The sequence below is a fragment of the Trichechus manatus genome, unplaced genomic scaffold, assembly GCF_000243295.1.
Source record: "Trichechus manatus latirostris isolate Lorelei unplaced genomic scaffold, TriManLat1.0 scaffold00326, whole genome shotgun sequence".
Taxonomy (NCBI): Eukaryota; Metazoa; Chordata; class Mammalia; order Sirenia; family Trichechidae; genus Trichechus; species Trichechus manatus.
The window spans coordinates 715,443-734,155 of record NW_004444262.1 but is presented as its reverse complement, the minus strand read 5'-3'; the positions used below and the strand labels follow the sequence as shown (position 1 = coordinate 734,155).

The window sequence follows — 18,713 nt, the reverse complement described above, 5'->3', positions numbered from 1 at the left end:
CTCAGTGTGATTACAGAGTCAGCAAGTAGAAGAAGGTGAGTAAGAAAAAAATGGCTAAATTGGAAGTGTGGCTTCATAAATGGTATTATCAAGGATGAGGCAAAAAAAAAAGGTAAATGTATTTGACATTGTCCTTTCCAAACCTGACCAGGCCTACAAACCCTACCTAAAATTTAATTACAAATGAATAAAGACAAATGAACTTCAAATGGCTTTTGGACAATATTTATTTAAGCATGGGCTTTTAGCTTGGTTCACCCTAGAGTGCAACCTTTTAGTTATGTTAATAGTTCAGGGTTATAGGGCCATTATAATGTTGCTGGTGTTGGTACAACTTCTTCAGAAGGTATGAACATGACCCGCAGGAAAAAACAATCCAGGAAGAGAACACAATGAAAACATCCACTGTTTACAAATCACTCTGTTACCACAGAACAAAATGGCAGTTACTGTTAGTAAATCAGCCACAGAACACTTTAAAAAAAAAATCCTTAGACAAGGAGATGGGAACTCCTTTTCAGGGATAAGGGTCTTCATTCACAATTTTTAAGCAGAAAATATTTCAAGGTCAAGCATTTTTCTTATCCACAAAACAACGCGAAACCAACATACATTTTAAGGAGTATATTAAAGGAATACAATATCTTTACAACTATCTTGTTGAGTAGGTATTTCAAATAACTTTCTGCAGAGTATAAGTAGCCCAAAATTCAGCAGCAAAATATTGCAACATAACAAGGAAATACAGTGTCAATGTGTTATATTATGGAATACACAAAGGACAAACGATGATAATTTAATCATATAAAACATGATACATAGCTGAAATACAGTCCACTTAAATAGCTTTGTGACCAAGAATGTTAAATACTGTACTAAATGCCATTTAAAACAAAATATCTTAAATTTTTGTGCTTAAACTTCTTTTTTTTTCTGTTAATCTATTTCTTATTTTCAATACTGCCACTGTAACTGATATTACAACAGATCACAATTTTCACGGGCACAGCAACATTAAGACATTTACTTATGAGAAAATAAGTCACTTGTCATTATTAGTTCACAGTGTGGGAAAGTGGTTTACACTCTGTCTTGAGAAGGGCTTTCAGTTAATCACCAAGTCCTTCAGAGAAATTTCCTGATACCAGATGCAGTGCGAGATTTAAAAAAAAAAATAAAAAGGAAAGCAACACATCACATGTTGAAAGGAAAAATAAACTTTTTGATTCTTCATGGGTATCGTCTAAGAGACCTTCGTCTTCTGTTGTAGAAGTGCCTGAGCCCATGTTGTCGTGAAAAATTCATCATGTAATTTTGTTTGCGAGTGCTGTTAAAACCAAAGAAGGCAGAGAGGCAGGGGGGGAAAGAAGAAAGACCATGTAAGTCCCATCAGTGAAAGCACCATCTATTCCAGCTCCTAAGTTACTCTGATGCTTATTTGAAAAATTGCAGGGTGAATGGATCATGCAGACATTACAGGGACAAAGTACCTTAAGTCTGACACCTGTATTCACTGCCTTTGGCCTTAAAAAGATCCCTTTCTTTTCATGAGGGAGCTCTGAACCAAGTAAGACGGTAAATTCTCTTGATTTATAACAAAAAATGGCCTGAAACTATTTTTGGATTTTTAATTTAATTTTATTCTTGAACTCTTCCTGACAACATTTACTTGAAGGGATTTCATGTTAGAGGAAGAGTGTGCTGTACCCTGTTACCTTATTTAAATACATCTTTAAAAAGTAGGAACATAATCTGGTCTTCAGCAAACATTTTCATTTAAAACTTAAATAGTGAAAACAAACAAAAAACTTGTTAGGTAAATCAACTTGACCTTCCTATTTTATACAGTCTTGGGGCAAAATAAGGAAGTTTTTCTCAGAATATTGGATTCCATTGTCTTCCTCAATCAATAAGCAGCTGTGGTCATATTCTGTAAACACAGCCTTATGAAAGAGAGTCTCCACTGAAAAAGAGTCCATAAAATACTAAGAAAGTGTAATTGTATAATTGTATGTATGTGTGTATATATATTCCCCCTCCCCACATACATACACACATTCATACATACATATGGTATTGTGAAACTGATAAAAACACTGAAAATAGATTTCAAGAGCTGTAGGAAATTGCACAATGCTGGTAATGATAGTTGCTAAAGTTTCAGTATGGAAAATAAACAGGGTCATTACTTATAACATCATTGAAAAGAAATATACCCCTCTCACACACAGACCTGAGTGATAACATATCTATTTGTGGCAACAGTATGCGTCTTGTGAGTGTGAGCTTATCAATATGCTCCATATTCATCGAGTCTCTTGAATACTGTGATAGACACAAAGTCTTTTCCTACTTAATTTCATGGAATCATAAAATGCATCTAGAGTGAGATAATATCATGTGATGTGATCCCACCATAAAGATCAATATGACATGAGCTTGAGTTAGGATAAAGAGGAGGGAAAGAGCAATTTTGTACTGAGCAGCATACTCTTCTGGGTTATCAATGATTGTTAATTTACCAGGCAAGGTGTAAAATTATACTTTTAACCTAGTATATCATACTAATTAAACATAAAGGGGTACTTGTAAAATACAGAAAACTTCAAAACAAGAGGATTTTATAATTAAGTTGGATCATTAGAAAATTTTTAATAAAATGTCCTAAAGGAAGATAATGTAAACTGAATTTCATCAGATAGGTTTAATCAAAAAGCAGTAGCATCTGTGCTGAAAAGCTGGTAAAAGGATAGACATCAAAGTGACATCTATTTTATAAAATAAAGTGCTGATTACTTTCCATCCTGGGTTTCTATACTGTCAAAATGCTAGAAACTATAGAATATAATCTGAAGATATTGTAGAGAAAAAGAGTAAAAAAAAAAAAAAAATCAAGTTTTGTTCAAGCAGCTGTACTACTTCCCCTGCTCCCCTCCACCAATGTGGCAATATTATATGTATTAACTAATTGGATCAGTTTCAATTTCATAGTTGAAGAATGAAACTAATTTATTTACTACAGGCAGTCCCTGGATTACAAATGAGTTTCGTTTCCAAATCTGTCTTTAAATCAAATATGTACGTAAGTCAGAACAGTTAGATACAGTTCATACCTAAGGTCAGTTAGTCAAATGTTTGTCTTTGTTGTAATAGGTGCCATCGAGTTGATTCCGACTCATAGTGACCCTATGTACAACAGAACAAAACACTACGCCATACAGTGTACCTTTCTGTGCATAAAAAACATTAAAGAAACACCTCCAGATACACTAAAACATTCTGAACATAATAATACAGTAGTAACAGCAATAATGTTTTGATGCGCGTCGCAAAGTAGCGCCTGTTGGTATTACGAACCGTTGCACATACCTCAAATTCTTAATATAATAGGCTTTATAGGGGTTGTACGTTAAGTTGGATGTTCATAACCCAGGGACTGCCTGTATTTATTAGCTGCTACAAGTACTTACTGCTGCTGACTATGTAAAGCCAAATTTTTTAAAAAAGGACAATGACTTCATGTATTGAGTTGGAATCGACTCAAGGGCAACGGATTTTTTTTTTTTTTTTTTTTTTAAGGAGAAAGGACTCTATTGCTTCTTTCTTCACAAGCGAGCCCTGGTGGTGCAGTGGTTAAGCACTTGGCTGCTAACTGAGAGGCTGGTGGCTTGAACCCACCAGCCTCTCTGCAGGAGAAAGATGTGGCAGTCTGCTCCCGTAAAGATTACAGCCTTGGAAACCCTATGGGATAGTTCTACTCTGTCCTATAGGGTCGCTATGAGTCAGAATCTACTCGATGGCAATGGGGTAGCACAGAGTCAGTTAAGATCAGCCTGCCAGCACAGAGGTCTCTTATGAAAGAGGCTCCACTGAAAAGAGACCATGAAATACTAAGAAAGTATAACTGCATGTATAATTGTATTATACATGCATGTATATTCCCATGCATACACACAATTGATTCTGCACACCAGTTTCAGATAACTTTTCCTCAAATACTGGCTTTACCTTGCTCAAAAAACATTCATAATCCTCTTGTCTTTGGAGCAACATCTAAAGCAATTTAGCCAGATATTTCAAGTCCTCTACACATTTAGTCTCATCCTGTTTTTCATGTCTTTTCTTCTACTACACTCCTATACAGGCTACTTTATTCACATTTACCTTGAGCCTTTTCTACCTGCCTCATCTACCTGTCTCATTGGCTCACCTCCACAGTCACTTCCTCAATTTCTATTTATTGTTCAATTATCACATTTTTTTTTTTTTAATTGCTCATCTCCTCTAGAAGTGCTCTGGACTCCCATAACGCTCATTTTCTGTTTTGCATGTTTGTGTTCATATCTTGCCTCCCCACAACTAAACTTTCCTTGCTGTAGGGGCCTGTCCCCCAACTTCCCCCACCCCCCACACCACAACACTGAGCCTCCTGCCTGACCTGTGGGTGGTCAGGGCATGTTTGTTGAACTTTTGGTGACTTACTGATTGGATTCCTGTTGTAAGTCATTAGTCTTTAACTATAAGGAATAATTGCAAAGTTAAAGCAATAAAAATTATCCTGTTGAAAACACGTTTAAAAATATAAGGTACTCAGAGAATTTAAAATAGGTAAAATATTTTACATTGAATAAAAATATAAACTCAGAACACTCAAGACATTCAGTTATCTCAATGTAACTGATACTGATGTGGCTGTTACCTCAATATACAGGAACAAAGGAACATTTAATTTTAACAGAAGTTGACATGCATATTTAATAGTTTTGAAGAAATTTCTCCACGTAATTATTTACTTATTATAGAACCAATTTAAATTATCCATTTCTATATGTGAGAAAATAAATATTAGCAGGTTGCAGCTCCTTAATACCTTGACGATCAAGCCAATAGTGGGAGCTTACATTCCAATTTAGGGGGCAATGTGATTTACCAGGTACTCTTTTGTTTTGAGTAAATATATGTATCAGGATATCCCTGGATTGCTGAGAATGTTCTGTAATGCCTTTACTAGACTTGCTTAGTGTTTATATAATCAATTATCAAATGGCCACATTTTCAAAGCATCCTTGAAACTAACTGGTAATTTGGTATGTGAAACATAAATATCAATCTCTGGAGTCAGTAAGGTCAAAATCTAATAGAGCAGATTTTTCCAGGGCATAAGCTTTTTACATCAAGCACCATGGGAAGCTATGCCAAAATACTGTCTGTCTCCAGTACCATTTAATAAACTGACATGGTGATTAAATAGTATTGTGACTTCTAAAATGTCTAACTTACAGGGTTGGGCATTAGGGAAATTTTAACAAGTTTAAAGATCTTATGTTTGCTTTTTTTGTGGAGCAGATCTGTGAGCCTATTTTTGTTCTTGATATTTGTACATTTATATCTATAAATAACTTATAACCGATATAATAATAGATGCAATGGAATTTTAAAGATTTATTTCTTGACTGCAATTACAGGGGAAAGCAATTTTTATTATAAGTTCAATGAAGATAGTTAATATTCATTTCAAGGTACATCAACTATGCGACTTAACATTATCATTTTGCTTTGGCCATGGGTAGAGCTGGGTCTATTTTTAACTTCTCTCATTGTGAGTAAGAAATTGAAAGAAGAGAGAATGAACATCAATGGCTTCTTAGAAATGCTGATTTAAATTTCTATTATTGCTGAGGAAGTTTAGGGACTTCAATGGCATATGGAATTATAACAATGCTTCCCTGTTTCTGCATAGGGAATATGAATATTGTAAGATCTTTGAAGAACTAGTGACTCTGCTGTTTTGAACTGTTACTCTTCACTGAAGCCACTATCTTAGCTTGCTTATTTATTGATAGATAGTAACCAAATAACAGGTAATTATAAATTGTAAGATGTTTAAACAGAAATGCTTAGCTTATTATGAAAAACATTCAATTGAATTTGATGGAATTCTAAACGAAATGGGGAAGATAGAAAATTGGTAAAAGTAATTTGACCACATAGAAATTTAGGCATTTTTATTGATCAGTAATCGATTTATCATCAAAATGTATGGTATAACACATGAAAATTTCTATGAATGTAGAAATAAGGATCCACTGCACTGCTAGAAATCATAGCTATTAGAGAAATATTTGTGAATGTAAAATGGGAAACTGCCATTCAAACTAATCAATAAAATTTCCCTGCATAAAGAATGCTGTGCATTTTACTTTCAAGGTCCTGGATTTTCAGGAAGGCTACATATAAATAAGTGTAAGGCACATATATCTCACAAATACTGCATATTTCATATTTCTTTCTTTGCTAAATGGGGGTGATGATAGTATCTTATAATGTCTACCCCAGGAAGTTGTAAGGATCAAATGAAAACTTCTAGCACAATATCTAGTTGTTCAATAAATGATAACCATTTTACCTTCTTTTTTAAGTTTTAACGTATTTCAATTAGAGGACAAATGCACGTACATATTAAGAGTGGCAAATCTTACCTAAGGGAAGGATCTAAAACTCACAAGTGTCATGAATAAATCCACCTCCCTCTGTCACTTCATTAATTAACTTAGCATAGAGTTGATAAGTCAAGGCACCCTCACACATTTCCAGCACTGTAGGTCTTTTGAAAGACATTACATTTAATCAGAGCCCCTAGCTCTTTTGCATCTATTTCTACTTTCAGTTTTCCCTCATAACAAATTCATAAACTGTGAGTGCATCAAGGGCACCCAGTACAGTGCCGGGGCAGAGAAGGAGCTTAATCGAATTTGTTGCTCAATGAAGGGATACAGGTTAGCACCCTGTTCTATGCTGTTGTGCCTAAAATTGTATAAATCAGGGAATTATCGCAATTTGGCTGAACTCCGAGTTTACAGGGATATAGGTTTCAAATGTTCCAGTGTATTCCAACCCCATTTGTAACTTTTTTTCATATATTTTTCTTTTGGTCTTCTGCAAAACTTCTCAGCTAACTGCGGTGATGCTGATGAAACTATTAGTTAACAGTTGCCCAGACTTAGCAAGAGGACTTACCTTACTCTAGTAGAAAACCAATGACAGCAAATAATGAAATATAACACAAGTTAAAAAATGCCTTTCAATGCATGCAGCACTCTGATTAGTCATAAAAGTCTGATCTGGTTTAGATGCAATATAGGATTTTTCATCTCTTTTGAAAATAAAAATTAAAGAAGTTATTACTTATTCTTCTGTACCCAATATATACATATATTTTACTTTTCTATGTAATGCAACATGCAATATTTGCTCATAACCGTATGTCAAGGTACATGTAGCTATAGTACTACATTTGGCATAAATGTTGTATATTAAGTACAAATATTAAAGCAATAGTTTAATATTTAATATTAATATTTAATATCAATAACCATTATTATTAATTTTAATAACTGATTCGTCATTTTACATTTTAGGAAATACTTATTCCTGAATATATTACGGAACAGGCTTTTAAAAGTACAAAAATCCTCCATATCAGATAAAACAGTCAAATTTAATAAAGGATAAATATGCTTTGCAACAAATGTAATATGCTGGTTTCCATACATCATTTGTGCCAAAAATGTGACAGTATCTTGATAATGAATAGCATGAGGGGATGGTCATGATGGAACTCATATTATTAAAATCTAATAAGTGCTTTTAAGACCATAGTTAGCGATATAGTGGTTTTTAATTCTCAGTAAAAGTGGCAGTAATTCACTTTTTAATAAATCAATTTACAAAGGCTAACTCTTTACTGAGCAATTTGTTTTCAAGTTACACATGCAAAAATTGGCCCACTTCATTATACTCATGACAGGTGTGACTTAGACACACACACAGGAAATGTGATGTGTGAATGAAATGCGTAGTTGGGTGAGGAAGATTCTTAGGATAGAAGTATGAATGCCCAACAAAAAAGGTTAAGACCAAGTATTCTCTTTTATCCTAAGAAGAACCCCACCAGCATGGATCTTGTGAGGGATCTGCCCAAATGTATTCATAAACATTTACTGAAAAACAAATATTCTACACTAGCAAATGGATTCAGAGAGATTAGATTCCTGACACTCAATTGTCAATGACTGTGTTATGCTACATCATTCAGACTTTACAGAATGAGGACTTTTTGTAAGCTAGTGAGGCTGGAAAAAAATGATCTGTCAATTCGGTTTATCTGGTATATGGTGGATTAGCAGGAACTAATCATCATGAAGTGCATTTAACGTGCAGGTTTTATTGAAGAACATCATCAGCGTGGTAAGATTATACTCTCAAACAAGCATAAGGCATAAGTGACTTTGCTTGTTAACTTCTAAACAGATGGTTTTTATCTTTATGGTGCGGGCTTGGCTTGTCATTCTTTATATCCATATTTATGAACTTCAAATCCTTCTACATGCAGTATTTTAGAATTAAACTATTAAATCAAAAACTATGTTATTTATCTTGTTCACTTAGGATGCAATCTTAAACCTGGAAATATTTTCGAAAGTACTAAATTTCCTCTCATCAAACTTGTATGTCTTCTTCTTGGTTAATATGGGCAGAACTGAGATTAAACTCAATATAAGATACCATGTGTGGCCACTATTTTTCTTTCTAGGGGTTTTTAGCATGTGTCCTTGGTGCACATGCTCGAAAGCAAAACTATGGTAATAAAGCTAGGTTAAGGCCAATCTTCACTTAAAAAATAAAATAGATTTCTAAAAATTCTTAAGTGAAATGTATGGCCCAACCACTAGTTGCAAAAACATATTAGTAGTCCTATTTTGCAGCTGTTGAGTTAGGTAGGGCTTGTATCTCATAAGATATGTACCTCAATCTGCTCCTCTCCCCTCCACATCAAGGAGTTAATACTACCAGATTACATAACTAAATGTTCTTATGTAAAAGTATAGTATAGTTAAGTAAGAGGATATTTTCAATTCATAGGGCTTTATGGGAGTATTCCACCGATTTCTAAATATACATCTGCTGTAACAAAGTTACAGTTAGTAATATTTGTAAATCATACCATGAACATTGGCTAGCTTCCTTGTGCCTCACTTGGTTGAAAGATCCTCTGAAGATCATAATGTTTTATTTTTTCTGAACTATCTGGCATTTTCTATTTATTTTAAGCAAATCAAATGAAAGAACTGAAGTAATTAATTTCTAGGGCAATCCAGTATATGTTAATTAATGAATGTTGTAAAACTTTGTGTGACTCTTATAAAAAGAAGTACTTTGAAAAGGCAGAGTGGCATAGAAATGTTAAATCCTCAGATAAGAGCAAAACATCAAAAACATAGTTCTGAAAAATATAATTTCTTAGTATTTTATTTTTTAAAAAACTCATTTATTGAATTCAGCTTCATGAGGTATTTCTTCTCTCCAAAAAGAGAAGGAAAAGAAAAAAAAAGTAATTCCTTTAATTTTAACAAATTTTGAAATGTCATTAAAGAGATAGCATTTGTTTTTAAAATTATGTGTAATATATATACATGAGATTATATGGCGATATGTATAAAATTATAATTTTTAAACTATTCACTGAAAGAAGATGTTGACTATAACTCAAATCATGTAACACTGCATGTGCAGCAATGCTAACTTCATTCGAACCATTTTAATGCCCTTGAGAGTTTGAGACATTACTGCAGGGTAAGAGCAGACAGGTGCCTGGTAAGTGATAAATTCTTCAAGTTATTAAAATTCTGGAGACTGACTAAAAATGAAATCTTTACAAATACAGATTATAGGTCCAGAAAAATACCAGAAAAACTGCATTTCTGGTATTTCATATAATCTGAACCTGATCCTTGTAATAATATCATGATGCTGGCAGATATCTGAAATTGCTTGGCTGGGTGGGAGGAGAAGTAGTATCTCAAATGCTGATGTGTTAAGAATTACCATCCTGTCTTCATTTGAGAACTGTCAAATTTTGAAGTTCCCATAGGAGCTGGTAATGCTTTGTCAGGCACAGGAAGCCCAGTGGTGGATTATCCAATAGACAAGGTAAGCACAGCACTTAAACCTTGCTTACCAGATCATCTGTAGTGAAATTGATCACTACAGATTAGTAAGTAAGCACGGATCATCTGTCCCTGTCAGGGACTGTAAACTTGAAAGGAGGCTTTGAGTCTGTAGGAAGGTGCTCTGGGGTTGGGAGAGAGACAGATGCCAGCCATACCTAAAAGCAGAATCTTTGATGTGGTGAAAAAAGTATGAGATTGTTCACTACAGATGATCTGGTAAGCAAGGTAAGCACTGTGCTTACCTTGCCTACTGGATAATCTGCCCCTGCGGAAGCCCTATGGATGTACATTTTCTTGGCAAGAGACTTGAGAGATAAGAAGTGGTTACTGACTCAATCAGAGTCTCAACCTGCATATTAGAGTCACCTGAGGTACTTTTTAAAAAGTCTGATGTTCAGGCCCCATCCCAGATCAATTTTAAGTATAATCCTTAGGGAGGGGCCTGTGTATTGGGGTGTGCATTGATGTTTTCATAGCTTCCCAAGTGACTCTGATGTTCAAGCAGATTGAGACGTGCTGCTCTAAAAGGAAATTAGCAAGGGAAAAATGGCTATAATGTTGGTTTTTGGTCTATCTGAACACTTCTCTATGGCCTTACTGTATATTTATTTATTTCAGAGCCCAGGCTATTCTATTCTTCTGGAATAATGTCACCTGAGGTAACTGATAACTAAGTAATACATCAGCCTCATATTTAGATTTAAAGGAGTCTGGACAGTTACTTTCAACTTTAACATTGTCCTGTAGAGGCAGAGCCCAGCAAGTTGTCCAAAAGCAGCAGAGCGCACAGTGGGGACTCGTGTAGGGACCAGTTGCTCTTGGATTTGGGGGTTGATATGGATGCCATGCAAGCAGGTGCCTCAGTGAGAACTAAGACGAGGGCTAACTCAAGACTGAAAAAGTCAGCTCATGGCGATGGTTGGAAGAAAACAAATCTGGTAGTTTTCCTACCAATTAATCATTTAAATTTGCTTTCAAAATGACTGAAATCAGCAAAAAGACTGATTTCATTTTTGCTTTGGTAAACAGAATGAACATTTGAACCTATCTACCGAGAAGATTCGCCTCTCCTTGCCAACCACTTGGAGCCATCAGTCCGAACCCGTCGAGACATAAGCATTCCAGTTCTACAGGAACTAGATTGTTAGAGAAAAAGCAAGTCATCTCTCTGAGAGGGAACAGCCAACCCCATTAGGCGAGAGTAGTGAGAGCCTTATTATACTGTGGGCGGGGGGGGGGGGGGAATAATGGGGGAACATCCTTAACTTGATAGGTACTGGGATTGGCCGGGAGGAATCTGAGACAACATATTCTTTGTTCTAGTTGCAACTGTGTCACCAAATGGAAGGATGCCTCAGCCATCTGTGGCTAAGACAGGTGTTTGTAATCGGCAACACTAGTCAGTAACACTCTGTATGTGGAACAGTACAGATTCTTTCTCTTAAAGGATGTGATTCTATTTTATAAGGCAACCCAGATTTGGCGTAAGACATTGTTTCCCGTTTACCTGAAGACTTTTGTTTTATCCAATTTAACCAATATTGTCAAATCCTTAAATAAATGCTTTGCCTACTGAAGTTTTCTGAGACACATTAAATTCTGTTCGGGGCTTTGTTATTTCACTGTTGACTTGAGCAATAGTTTATAGCTGCTGAAGACCGTCAGCCAAAGTGGTCCTGTGGGGGGCTTCTCATCAGGAACAATTCTTACTGAATTAAGGAGCATGCTGTGTCAAAGGAATTTCAAACCTTTCTGCAATGGACATGGGATGACATGTGTCAGATACTCACAGCACGACCTCCACATGGTCCAAAGCCCACTGATCATGACCTGTTCCATTGTGGCGTGGTTGCCACCAGCGCAGTAACACTCCTTTCATCCGTGCTTCCCTGGGTTACAGATAGAAGGACACAGATATTAAAATTAGGATACAGAGAACTTTCTGGTATATGATTTCCAGACGTATAATAGGCTAATTATAATAGGGTAACCTAAATCAACAAGACTTGCACATGGAATTCAGATTCGTTTAGGTCACAGTAACAGTCTTAACCTTTATTGACCACTCATGGGCCTTGTAATAATTTCACATCTCCCTCCCTCCTTCCCCCTGCTCCATTAGTACTTGGAAGAGCAATACATTCATAGTCGACAAATATCAAGTGCCTCTGTGTAGCAGGCACTGTGCTAGAAGCTGGGGGAATAATGCTAAGCAAAACTGACATAGTTACCTGCCTTCAGCAAATTTTCAAACTAGTGCTGTTGCTGCTCGGTGCTACTGAGTCGATTTCGCCTCTTAGTGACCCCATGTGACAGAGTGGAACTGCCCCCCCATAGGGTTTTCTATGCCATAATCTTTATGGGATCAGATCGCCAGGTCTTTCTCCCACGGAGATGCAGGGTGGATTTAAACTGCCAACCTTTCACTTAGCAGCCAAATGCTTAACCACTGCTCCACCAGGGCTCCTTCAAACTAGTGTACCCAGCAGAAAATATAAAATATTGTTTTTTAAAGACTAGAGATAGGGCTGAGGGAAGGGAAATATGAAAAAAAAGTGCCTTTGCATTTAGTTGTTATCTCTATTTCCTCTTGTTCTTATTCCTTGCTTCAATTTTTGCCTCTTGTCCTAATAGAAAATAGTAATAAAACTTTGGACAACTGGATTCATCTTGGTCCTGCCACCATCTACTTTTGTGGCCTTGTTCCACTAACTTCACTAATTTGGGCCTTTGTGTCCTTCAGGAGTCCCTTGGTGGTGCAAATAATTAAGTGCTCTGCTGCTAACCAAAAGGTTGGTGGTTTGAGCTCACCCAGAGGCGCCTTGGAAGAAAAGCCTGGTGATCTGCTTCTGAAAACTCAGTCATTGAAAACTCACTGGGCGCAGTTCTACTCTGACACACGTGGGGTTGCCATGAGTCGGAATTGACTCGACGGCAACTGATTTGGTTTAGTCTTTCTCTGAGGCCTTTATACTTCCTTCTAGCTCAAACTCTGTGATTGTCAGGGCTCATATGGGAGACCAGGACTTTCCATTCTGGCCACTTACAGGGGGACATTGTAAGACACTCTCTGCGCCTGTGTGAAGTCCTTCGGCTGGTGCTGTGCGATAACATGCCAGGTGATCCCGTTGTTGATGCTGTACTGCAGCAGCACAGCTTTGTCCACGGCGTGGGGGCCACTCAGGTCGCTGTTACAGCTGTCCGTCTGGGATGCGCTCCCAATTTGCAAAACAAACATAATTTTACTGGAAAACACAGGGGAAATAATCTTTAAACAGTAGTCAAGACGTATTACAAGAGGAGTTATACTTAAAAAAATTTTTCTTGTTCCTAAAGTCCTTAATTTGAGTTCATAATATAACAAAAATAGGAGAATCCAGCTTTATGACTAAATCACATTAGTGATATTCTATTATCTTTTAAATTATACATGTGACCAGAACCCAAGAAGGCTGATTTTCTACATGAAGAAAACAATTTTGACTTTCAAAGATGTATACTTTTTCATGGTGTTGGAAATCTTATTAGAGTATTTCATCAAAAATATTTTCTATTCTCTGAAAGGGAGTATAGGCAGCGAAGGACATGGAGAGGACAAGGAATAAAACCACAGTATTTATGCTAATACCTACTTTTGACAAATAGTTCCAAACTGAACAGCTTCTGGACAAGGACAAATCATGTCTATTTTAGGAAAGAGATGTCTGCAGATCAGAGCTGAGGGAAAACGTAGTGAGAGACATGCAGGCGTGGCCCATCCTGCTATTCTGTTCAATATGTCCTTTGCTTTTCACAGGTTTCTTTGCCTCAGAAGATACAGTTTTTGAACACAGGAAATGTATCCTCCTAAGAGTCTCAGTGTTAACAGAGTAGTTCCATTTAGGGTAGGTGTTCAAATAAAGAGCTGGACTTAAAAACTGTGAATGCATAAATGAACTTAAAACAAAGTTACTTGTACACCATGGTGTGCAATTGTTAACTAAACAGCTAATTATATCTGCATAAGGGACCAAGGAAAAACATCAGGTTGTCTTTAAGTTGAGTACACCTTTTTGGCAGGAAAAAAAAAAAATCAAAACAGGGATAGATGGACACAACATCTTTTGACATCTCCACAGTTACCATGTAAGAATTAATTTTATTATATATCATTTGTCATATCAGGGGATGAAAAGCCTGCTTTTCTGCGTCTAAAGATACATTACTAATATTTTCCGAAGTGGAAGGCTTCAAGTGAACCTCTATATTCTCATTAACCAAACACCTAATTCTCAAATACCCTTATAGCTACTCATACCTTTCAGTATTATGTGAATACTCTAGTCCAGTACTTTGTTAACTTTTTTTAAAGCCTTGGAATCTTTTCTTAAATTAAACAGACAAAAGCTATGTTTTTGCTGGCTGAGGCTGTAGAGCTGGGAAGGGAAGGTGGGAAGGAAACTCTACCCTGCTGGGGTCTCTTTTCCTCTGTCGCTTCCCTAGTCCATTTAAAAGGTCGCTGTCACTCTGTTCCGCAACAATCTCCAACTCCTATAGCATGTGAATTCGTAAAATTCTTTTCCATCTATCAATCTGTTCAACGGTCCTCCATCTTCCATTTCTGTATACTTACATATGCTAAATATAGGTCTATGTTTGCATTACTATCAATCTACTTCACATATACATTTACATTTACATGCTTGCATATGGACAACATTATTTATATGGATTTCCCATAGCTAATTTTTTATACTTGGCCATTTCCCCAGACTTATGCCTATGTGACCACCACTCAGCCTGTACATATAAAAAATTACCAAGTAATCGTAAAAGAAATTCAAGCAAAACATAATTCTGAGTTGTGAAACATATTCCTTGTACCCAATTCAAATGATATATAGGTTTCCACTGTTTAGTACCATCTGTGCATAAAGTTAATTATCATAGCTAACAGACAGTTGATAATAACCTGGTTTGTGACTGATTCTATGTCTGGACCAGAAAGCAGGGGTTTTGTTACCTTGCTCGAGTGAGATCCAGAGGTTTGGTAGCAGCTTGCCTTATCTGACAGCCATTAAAATAGAGTGAGTCTCCATGGGCATAGGGTGCCAGCTGCCCACAGCCACTTCCTATCACTCCACCTTGAATGGTCTCCCAGTTTGCCTCAGTGACTCTTGCTGACTCAAAATTATCTTTAATATAGCTGGGAAGATCATGACTGAAAACAGAGCAGTCATCACCTGGAGGGAAAGGAATAATCATAAAAATTAGCTGGAACAAGTGGAATCATCAAAGATTAAGAATTCCACTTCAGATTTAATCCATTGCTCTTACTGTAAGAATGGCAAAACACAAAGCAGGTGTAGACTCCCAGGAATGAATATTTTTCTTTTATTTTGGCAATTATTGGTTTATACTGCTTAAAGAAATCCCATTATCTACGAGTCAATGTTTACTAAAGTATGCATATGCTAATGTACTTATTGCTTGTGTAAATCTGTTGTTTAAATACCACAGCATCTGTCTGGGCCTGCATGTCCATCAATAATGGGTCTCAGTAGGGAGCACTCACCGTGGCATGAAAGGCCAACCTAATTTCTTTTTTCCTAGCATGACTCTGTAGTAGAAAATAAGGTGTGTCATGTTCTTGTCCTCCTTCCAGCTCTACACTTGATGATTCTTGCGAACAGAGTCTGTATCCTATTTATTGTTGGATTCCCAGTGCATAGCACAGTACTTAACACGTATCAGATATTCAGATATTCAGTAATGAGGCTGGGATAAACACATGAAAAATGGATAAACTGGAAGTGTCTCTCAGAGACCACCGAGATGAAATACTGGCATTTGTTAGCAAATGTGTATGTGCTTGCATTTTCTCTTGATTTGAGCAATAATACATCTTTTCTAAATATCTACAATAGCTTAAAATCAAAAGGTCATAGTTCTGTTGGATCAAGGCAGGGGACAAACTCTAAATATCTAGGACTTTTTGGAGACACTTGACTTGTTCATTTGCCTAGAGTTCAAATTTGCCAGCTAATACACAGACAGACCCGGTCAGTCTTAGCAGAAATGAGGATCCAGAGGAGAAAGGAGATGACTTAGCAATTTCTAATATCAGAGATGTGCAGCAGTTGGCAGTGATCATATCAATTTCATTTGGAAGTGAGAAAATAGCATAAACAAATAAATCTAAGTAGATCCTACTCCAGAATTCAAGTATATGGATTTTTACACTGTACAATTTGGAAAGGTTGTATAATTCTGTTATTCTTTAGAGAAACCTCACACCTATGCGAAACAGCAATGCTGACTGGAAATAACAGCTAGAGTACTAGTCTTCTTTCTCACATTTACTAGCTGTGCGACCTTAGGCAAGTCACTTAACTTCTCTGAGTCTCAGTTTCTTCACCTATAAAATGGGAATAATAATATTTACCATAGCTAACTTACGGGGATGTCATAAGTACTAAATGACTCTGATGAATGAATTGATGGAACTATGTAAATCATAAGACAATGCAAGAATTTATTAAAAAAGAATCATTGAGCATTGCTATATGCCAAGTGTTAGGCCCTGAGGATATAATGGTCACTATGTAAAGTCAACTTTGAAATGACAGAGGCAAAAGAAAGCAGGGCTGCAGGCTTCTTACAGGCAGACAGATAAATTTTCTAGGATGTGAGCTGAGTAGGTACCCTGTTCCAAATCTATACTTGGCCTCTAGACGCTCAAGCAGGAAAAATATATTTTTATGAGTCATGAAGGCTTTTTGGTGTGACAGAGTGATGGAACATCTTGAGTTGTCAGCTACATCTTGGGAAGACAGTGACAGCTGCTGTTGAGAGAGGCTGAGGGAGAAGGAATATTGGCAAGGTGTCTAGAGAAGGGCAGATAGGCCAGGAAGGAGAAAGGCCCAGAAATGGAAACAAAGCGTTGGGATGGGGGTGGGTAAGAGACTTATATGGAAGATGGGGAATGTGAAGCACTATAGAATATAGATAAAATCTGTAATTTTAAAAACACTTTCAGGAACATAGTATAAAAATATCCTTGACAATTCGTTCCAATGATAAATAACTCTGTGATCAAGGACTGATTTATCTATCCCAAACCCCTCAGAGGCTGGAGTTTCTATCCATTTGCTGGTAGACTTTGGTATAATGGTTAGAATGAAGAGAACCTCATAGTCTCCTGTATCAAAAGTGAGAGCCCAGGATTCAGACCTTGGAAACTTTCATCACAGATGCAGACGGCGCCGGTGGTGCAGTACCCGTGCCCGCTGCAGAGCTTGGGGCAAGCCTCTCCAATGTACACGTGGTCGATCGCCCAGCTCTGCTTCTCAGTCTCTTCCCCCTTCTGGATCCAGCGGAACTGTGTTGCACTGAAAGTCCCACAGAAAGCAGGAAAGATTCAGCAGGCTGTTATTTCCCAGGACTGTGCCTAGCCTCTAGCCGCTGGAGATGGGATTATTTCTGAGGAAAGGGCTTCCCTAACGTCCCCCTGGATCGCTCTGCTGGCAGAGGAGAGAGAACTCGTACTCTTCAGGCTCTGCAAGATTCCCTGAAAGCTTGTGTCTTTCCTGAAACTTTTATGTAAAGATCCCATTCTATTCCATCATAAAAAAAAAATGTGTCAATTTTCTTAAAAAAGGTGAATACCTTTCCAGATCTTTCGAGTAAAATGAATGCTGATCTAGGAAGACTGCATTCCATCATGTTCATCCTGAGACTTCGTGTAACTGACCAGTCCTGCACACCCCAGAGGGTCCTTGCATCTTGGCTGAGAAGTGTAACCTTTGGGAAGGCAGAACACTGGGGTGGAACTAGTGTGAATTCTAGGTCTTTCTTTGGGGTCTGTGATTCCAGGCCCATGATTGAGTTTGATATGCGCCATGATATTTAGTCAAAAGAAAATCTAGTATCTATGAATCATTTACAAATAATCTCCTAGTTCTTCCTATTTCTTCTTAGGACATGCGATTGTCATTTTGGGGCATGGGTTGGTGAGAAAAGGGAGAGAAAAGGGAAGAGGGTACTAGGGTTGCAGTTAAAACTCTGGCCTCACTTTACCAGTTGTTCCCAGTTCACTGTATGAGCTCTGCAGAGATTGTCAGACACTTCTACAAGATTTACCTTAACCTGAAACCTACCTGGAAGAGACATGGTCCGGCAGCTGGATGGTGATTCTCTTCCAGCTCGAGCTGTTAACAGCGTTGTAGATGGTGGCTTCATGGAACTGGAAGGGGGAGCAGCCAATGCTGTTTGAAGAGGAAGGCAGGCATTGGGTTTGAACGAGCTGCCAGGAATCGGACCTGCAGAAATCAAAGATGTTACATTAGATAAACCTTAAGAGAAATATTTGACTTGCCTAATGTCAAGGTAATTCTTTGGGGTTTGGTTAGATTAAGATATTTAATTAACCAACATATTTGTAATTACAGATCATAAAAAGAAAAATTGAAAATAATTTCACACAAGATATATTCTGATACACACATTAGTAAAAATAGTAACATGCACGGCTGTGCATTCTAGTGGGTTTCTCTTCAACACCCATGGAAGTAGCAGTCAAGAAATCAAAAGACACACTGCATTGGGCAAATCTGCTGCAAAGGACCTCTTTAAAGTGTTGAAAAGCAAAGATGTCACCTTGAAGACTAAGGTGCACCTGACCCAAGCCATGGTGTTTTCAATTGCCTCATATGCATGCGAAAA

The 18,713-nt window shown here is 37.1% G+C and overlaps 1 protein-coding gene across 1 annotated transcript in view; it reads right to left on the bottom strand.

Moving 5' to 3' along the window:
• Window positions 1-1,230: 1,230 nt before the first annotated feature.
• Window positions 1,231-18,713, bottom strand: part of RELN (reelin) — a 551,032-nt gene continuing 533,549 nt past the window's right edge. The window contains exons 61-67 of the mRNA XM_004390724.1: window positions 18,149-18,310; window positions 17,223-17,380; window positions 15,013-15,232; window positions 13,058-13,255; window positions 11,801-11,899; window positions 7,018-7,023; window positions 1,231-1,327 (exon numbers count right to left, since the gene is read on the bottom strand). Of these exons, the coding sequence (XP_004390781.1) occupies window positions 1,231-1,327; window positions 7,018-7,023; window positions 11,801-11,899; window positions 13,058-13,255; window positions 15,013-15,232; window positions 17,223-17,380; window positions 18,149-18,310 (940 nt within the window). The remainder of the gene's footprint in view (window positions 1,328-7,017; window positions 7,024-11,800; window positions 11,900-13,057; window positions 13,256-15,012; window positions 15,233-17,222; window positions 17,381-18,148; window positions 18,311-18,713) is intronic.